Source organism: Eptatretus burgeri, chromosome 13 (assembly GCF_056783735.1).
Source record: "Eptatretus burgeri isolate ZD-2024b chromosome 13, Ebu_testis_v1, whole genome shotgun sequence".
In the NCBI taxonomy this organism is placed as follows: Eukaryota; Metazoa; Chordata; class Myxini; order Myxiniformes; family Myxinidae; genus Eptatretus; species Eptatretus burgeri.
The window spans coordinates 79,112,882-79,119,948 of NC_140973.1; the positions used below are offsets into that span (position 1 = coordinate 79,112,882).

At 39.7% G+C, this 7,067-nt stretch overlaps 1 protein-coding gene across 1 annotated transcript in view; it reads left to right on the forward strand.

Annotated features, from left to right (window-relative positions):
• LOC147014879 (homeobox protein Hox-A3-like) overlaps positions 1–4,586 on the forward strand; it is a 69,260-nt gene extending 64,674 nt beyond the window's left edge. The window contains exon 3 of the mRNA XM_085853299.1: positions 1,471–4,586. Within this exon, the coding sequence (XP_085709425.1) occupies positions 1,471–2,255 (785 nt within the window). The 3' untranslated portion in view covers positions 2,256–4,586. The remainder of the gene's footprint in view (positions 1–1,470) is intronic.
• Positions 4,587–7,067: the final 2,481 nt, after the last annotated feature.

Below are 7,067 nucleotides of genomic sequence, written 5' to 3' on the forward strand. Positions count from 1 at the left end.
ATCCACCTTCGGGGCAGAGGATGTAACATTAGCAATAATACTAGTAATAATAATAATAATAATAACGATAATAATACTGACGCAGCAAGTGTTTCCAGTAAAATAAATGTTCGACCATCCAAACAGAGTTCCGATGTTCCCATCTCACCAGGCAGGCCATGGTTGCCGTTCACCAACCAAAGTGTGATTGTCATTATTTTGTTTGACGAGTTAACAACGATTGAAGAGGAAAACGTCACATTCAGCATCGTGCACAATCAATGTCACCGAGTTTAGTGAAAATGACGTCCTCGAGTTATGTATGACATCAGGAAACGATCAAAGACGAGGCTCAAAAGAAAGATGATGCACTTCAATAATCCCAATGATCTATATAGTTATGAATTGAATCTCTTATGGCCTCAGATGTCACGTGTGTACTGAACTTTGGGTGACATCCCAAATAGTCAGGTATCCAACATTTTACCCTTACTGCACCAATCGGGTTGAGGCACTTTAAAATCATGGTTTTGGAGAATAATGAGAATGGAGTGGTCTGTTTCAGGGAAAAGTTTCCTTTATCGAACACGATATAAAGTTTATCCACAGAGGATAAAACAAAAAAAAAGACATTGGAACAAAAGACCAATTATATTAGTGTGTGTGTGCCATTAATCAATTCCTCATGCGTCGGTGCAAAGTTTGTAGCAATAAACGAGGTACAAACTGGGAGGCAAAACCTCATCGCCTTGATGATGATGGGACGTTTGTGGAGGGAAAAGACGAACACACCATCTTCAAAGTAGGTCATTACCGTTCTCTGATGCAACTCCCTGACAGCAAACTAACCACAACAAACTCTTATTTTGCTCTTATAAAAAAAACAAGACGGCTTAGGGTTATCTTAGGGTCGTGTGCAGGAGAATGTACAACTTCTCTCTCTCCCTCTTAAGTGTTAACACCTGAAACGACAGCCTCTTGCTTTGCACGGCAGTTAACATACCTCATTCAACGTGCTGTCGATTTCATCCATTGTTCCACCATAACTAACTCTTGGTAGTTGGTTACTATATGGTCAGGAGTGTGAACCAGGTAAGACTACTCTGAGGTGAGTGAGTATCTGCAACCTCAAAGCTATCCTACCCATCCTGAGCTTCATTTTAAAATGCAAATACATGAGATGTCTAATTTAAGGGTTGAAGCTAGAGCATTTGTGCACCCCGTTGTATATTTTCATGGTCCTCAGAGGTTGTACAATTGTGAGTACCGAGATCGTAGGACGTTTTGAACGCTTGTATCTTATTTCGTAAAAGGTGATGCTTGCAGCTACAATATCCGCAATATGCTCTGTGCAGACAGGACAAGATAGTCAACTTGTAACACTGCCCTATATACTTGGGAGGATGCGTCCATATTCAAGCTACAAGTTGTATTCGAGTCATATATTGTTGGTATGTTTCTCTCCATCCCAACCTGTATTTACACCTCCAGGTGAAAGCTGCGATGAAAAGAGTCCTCCTGGTTCTTCGCCGAGCAAGCGAGCACGCACGGCTTACACAAGTGCACAGCTGGTGGAGCTGGAGAAGGAATTCCACTTCAATCGCTACTTGTGTCGGCCACGCCGCATCGAGATGGCGAACCTTCTGAACCTCAGCGAGCGCCAGATAAAGATCTGGTTTCAAAACCGGCGCATGAAGTACAAAAAGGACCAGAAGGTTCGCGGACCATTGTCTCCAGGAATGGCGCACTCGCCAGCACGCTCTCCTCAACTCGGCCTGCCGCCTGCTTACGGCTTCACTCTCAACCAGGGTAGCATGGCCGGCCAGTCTCCTTACGAACGCATCTCTCCACCACCGTTCAGCCTAAAATGCCGCCAATCGAGTTCCTATTCTATGCCTCCGAGCTACGTGGCTCTGATTAATGGCACCTCATCCCCCACCAGGCGCTTTGCTAGCAAGGTCACCAAGCCCTCGACAGACTACTTGCTGAGTGATGGCTGCTTCGGAAATCAGTTCCTGCCTACAGGACCCGCCTTTGGTGGGGGAGAATTTGAGGAGGCATTCGGAAACAACTCCCTGGTGGCAAATGTTTCTCTCTCGCACAATTCGCACTCAGCCCCCGTGGAACTCTCTAGTACTGGGCAGAGCATGTACGGACACGTGGGTCCTGGTCATTGTGAGGCCGACCCACCAGTTTATCCCGATCTACTGCCTCCGATGTCTGGCCGTCATCAAGGTTCATTGCTTCAAGATGTCCCAAGGCTAACTCACCTGTAGCCGAGTGGGCCTGGCTCACAAATTGGATGCCGCTGGAAAACATCAACCTACGTGATCATTCATGGCCGACTTGCACATCGCTCGTGACGTTTTGCCATCGAAAATTTGTGGATTTCAATCGAAATGAATCTGATGTACATCTGTCCGCGAAAACCTTGCAAATGCATTGTACATTTAATTTACATACAAATTAGCAGTTTATTTACAAAGCTGACACCAGGTTTTGACAATTTGGACACACACTGTTATATATAAGAACATGAACATGTAGAATGACATTTTGTACGTGTTGGTTAAAAAAATTTTTTTTTTAATTCAAAGCACTTATTTTAACTGTCTAAAGAATCTGTAGGAAACCAACATCGTATATCTGTAGGTTAACCGTTTACTTAGTTCATTTTAAGGGGAAAAATTTGAAATGCAGTTTATTTCTCTTTATGGACATTTTGTTTCATTGCAGTTCCGGGATGATTACGTTATGCAATAAAGCCACGGAAAAACAATCAAACAATCAAACAAACAAACAAACAAAAGAGAAGCAAGTACGACGGATGAAGGGCTGACCCGGCATAAAATCAGAAAGATATGGGAATGCTTTTACAATTTGATCTGTTACAGGTTACAGGTGCACAACAAAGATAAACAGATAGTTTGTATATTTATGGGTTCTTTTTTTTTCTTTAAAAATATAAGCGATGGTGTGACCTCAAAAAAAAAAAACACTTAATATATATATTCTAATGTATACAAAGGAGTTACTTGTAACACAAGACGACTGTGGTTTAGTTGATTGCAGCTGTGTTTTACACCAGGTTAATTCGTGTTATTCAAACCACAGTAAGCATATATATATATATATATATATATATATATATATATATATATATATATATATATATATATATATATATATATATATATATATATATATATATATATTATTGCATTCTGCATATGTGTACATATATACAGGGTGTCTCAAAAGTCTCCATACAAAGGGAAAATTAACACTTTCAGCAAAATGTCTCCCAAAATTCTTCATACATAGTTTATATCTTCTTCTTTTTTCAGATTCCCTTCAAAAATGCCTTTATCAAAAGAAGATTGTATTGAAATCATTCTCATGGCTGATTCGGGAAGCTGTCGCAAGGTTGCAATCAACTTGAACAGGAAACATGGCAAGCACATCACCCACGACACACATGACAAGATTCAGAACGTGGATCATTTAAAGGAACGCATTTGAAGTGAAATTACTTGCATAATGCCAGATGTGTTGACACGAGTTCACCAAGAGTGGGAGAGATGACTGTGTGTGTTTACAAAGAAATGGCAATCATGGAGAGAACGTTTTGTAAATAAAGTTACATTTTGCTAAAAGTGTTAATTTTCCCTATGTATGGAGACTTTTGGGACAACATGTATATATATATATATATATATATATATATATATATATATATATATATATATATATATGTATATATGTATACTGTATCCATATATACTGTATTTGTATACACAGTATACATACACATACAGTGTATAATAATATGTATATTTAAATTAATACGTTTATGAATTTTGATGAACAGGGTAAATGACTTTTTTTACCATATTTAATCAGTATGCAAGCCTGTAAATATATTTACTATTTATTTTGCATCATTTATATTGATCTGTTTACATATTTTAGCAGATTTTCCTTTTTGTTATATTCTTAAATGATAAAGAACGTTATTTTTTACATGTAAAGGCAGTTAAATAGCTCGTACCTGCAGACGATGTTTCTATACGTTCGTATTTAACGTATTAGTTATTTATTTACTTGTTATAGGCGTTAAGTTGACTGTTTCGTTGATATTTTCTCACGTCGAAGTGAAAATTCACAGCAATAGTAGTTATAATGTAGTAACCAAATAAAATGTCTGTAAAATATCATAAACGTACACGTTTTTGGTGCAGTCATTTCAAAAAAGATGCATTAAAGTGAAAAATTCTCTGCAAAGTTTGCAAGTTTCTCTGTCTGCAGCACAAGTCGATTAGATTGAACAAAATATTCGTGCAGGTATCGTGTCTGGGAGTGTTGCATCTTGGAGCATGTAGATCTTGGACGTGGACAAAAAGCCAGCTGTTCCTTCTACATTTCTGTTTTGGAAGTCGATGATCCCATAGTATCATTTGAAAAGAATAGGCCGTTGCGTACCACACACTGATCTGAAGTTACCTGTTTGAGGTGAGGTGTTCAATTTGTGCTACCTGTGCAAGTTGGACGGTGGATGATCTTTACCCATGTGTTTTTATGTGTGCCTTTAAATGCGTTCTGTCGTGTCACGAATTGAATGTAGAAACTTACCACTTTAGCATTCACTTTCTCCTTGTGTTCCATTTTTATTAAAATAACATGTGCACACAGCTGTAGAATACTTTTAGGATGCATCTGAACTTTTTCTTTTGTTCAGTTGTTTCTCCATTTGACTCGAGCGCTTCTTGTTTCAAGGTCGGAGCTGGTCCGTGTGTAAAGTTTGACATTTTACAGATTCGTATGATTTTCATTCATCAAAACTGGCCACCATTTTTGATGCCTTGAAAATTGATACACCTTTCTTTGAAAAAGGACGTTGATTACAAATACAAAAGTGAGTGTGGGTGATTATAGATGAGTGTGGGGGGTATGGGTATGAAATGTAAGGTACGCTGGGAGGAGGTCGAGACAGTAAATCCAGGTAAAACTCAGAAGCAAAGGGGAGCATTTAATTTTGGCCTTCGGGGAGGTCAACATGACATCATTTCTTTCATGTGTAATAAATTAGTTAGTTAGTTCCCCTCACCCAACTTTTGGGACATTGCGCAGTGTGTAATAAATAGGTAGCTCTTAAGCTATTGCTGATTTGTTCGTGATATAGAAAAAAAGCATGCCGGATACTTCCTTTATTTTAAACTGACTGGCTTGAAGAGTGACAAGTTCCAAGTGCTAAAGGGGTCCACACGCTACTTCCCCATGGTTCTCGACAACAAACACAATGAACCACACCCTTCCAAAAACCTCCATCACTGCCCCGCCCCCCCACCCACCCCTAACTCTACTCTCCATGTGGCCTATACTATCCTTGAGAGGTTTGGTCATGATCAATTAAGGCGGCTAAATAGATTACCCTCCCCCTATTCCAAATTCCCCCCTCCTCTTAAATCTTAACATTTATTAAAACTAATAACTTCATCTTTTTCATCATTAACCCCTTGAAGCCGACACTATCCCGAATAAGTATAAGTGCCAATCACTCAAGCCATTATAGAGATCCCCCTCCCCCCTATTAAAAAGCATCCTAAATTAAAAAATAAATAAAAACTAATAACTTGATCATTTCACTATAAATCCACCGACTACCCCCACCTGCCCCCCTATTTTATTCCCCATTATTGGTGCTATGCTTGGTTGTGATCACTCACACCCATTACGAAGACCCCCCCCCCTACCTGCTTTCCCCAACCCCCACCCCTGCCCCACAAATACACCCCTCACCCATAACACACCACACAAGGCACCAATTATGTCTGTCAAGTTTGGTGGCTCTACAATGTTCCTTTCTCAAGATATACAAGATTCAAGGGAACGGATAGATAACAGACAGACAGACAAACGAAATGGAATGTAACAATAAGGGCAGCCTTGTGGTTGTATGAGCTTTTCCTGATCCACCCCCCGCAAGAAGGGAGTTGTCTGTCGGGCCACTCCAATAAGGGTGATGCGAGACTGCTTTGCAAACGTGCCACACATGGACGATGCACTGACAAAAAGGTTTTAGCAATCAGGTGATGAACAGTCATGGGTGACGAGGTACTGCTGAAAACAAAAGTCATCAAAATGACGTTTAATTACTTTTAACGAATCAGAACATTTCTGCAGTCAAGTTTAATGTGTCTGCTCAGCTCTTAGTAAACAAGTTAAAACTGTAGAGGTGAGAGATAGGGCCCGAGGGCTGTAAGAAGGCATGAAAAACCAACAAACACCACCGATAGCCTGCACTGAACAATAAAAATAAAGTATGATCCCAAAGGTGTATACCCAGGTACATCATAAAGAACACGGAGCATTTAAAATGATGCAAATTAATAAGGCAAGGATTACAAGTTGAACAAAGATTCGGATCACAAAGGATTGGAGAGAAAGCACAACATATCACGAAACAGAAAATAATAATTTCTTTCAAAAGTCAAATGTAGTCAGTCAATATTGACGACACAAACCACGAAGGAAAATTAATAAATTATGGAAGGGGCTGGGCCTCTGGGAATAGAAGGCCTCAATTCGCAGTGCACAGGCCATAATGTAGAGTCCCATGACTTCCCCTGGGAAAGTGTCACGAGAATGTGAGAAAACACAAGATCAAAAAAAGAAAAATTTATTTTTGCAGTCGAGTGCAATTGGTCACCATTGACTACACAAACCGAAAGGAAAACTAGAAGGGCACTCGGTGGAGCGTGTACCTCCGCCATGTCATGCCTGATCCACGAGAACATATCGGGCCCAATACATGTTTGAAATATCATGCTACACAGTACTACATCGTTTTTGGCCCTTTCTCTCAATGGTGAAGAATCACTTTAAAATGAAATAATTCTCGTATCCAGATTCGGATTCGAATCTTCACCAAAATCATCGAATCAATTCGTCATTGCAACATACCCAACCTGTGCACCAAGTTTCATCGGAATCCGTGTCCAACTTTTTGAGATATCATGTGATATATCATTTTTGGCCCCATCTCCCAATGGTGAAGAATCATTTTTTTTAATTCTAGTAGTCGGATC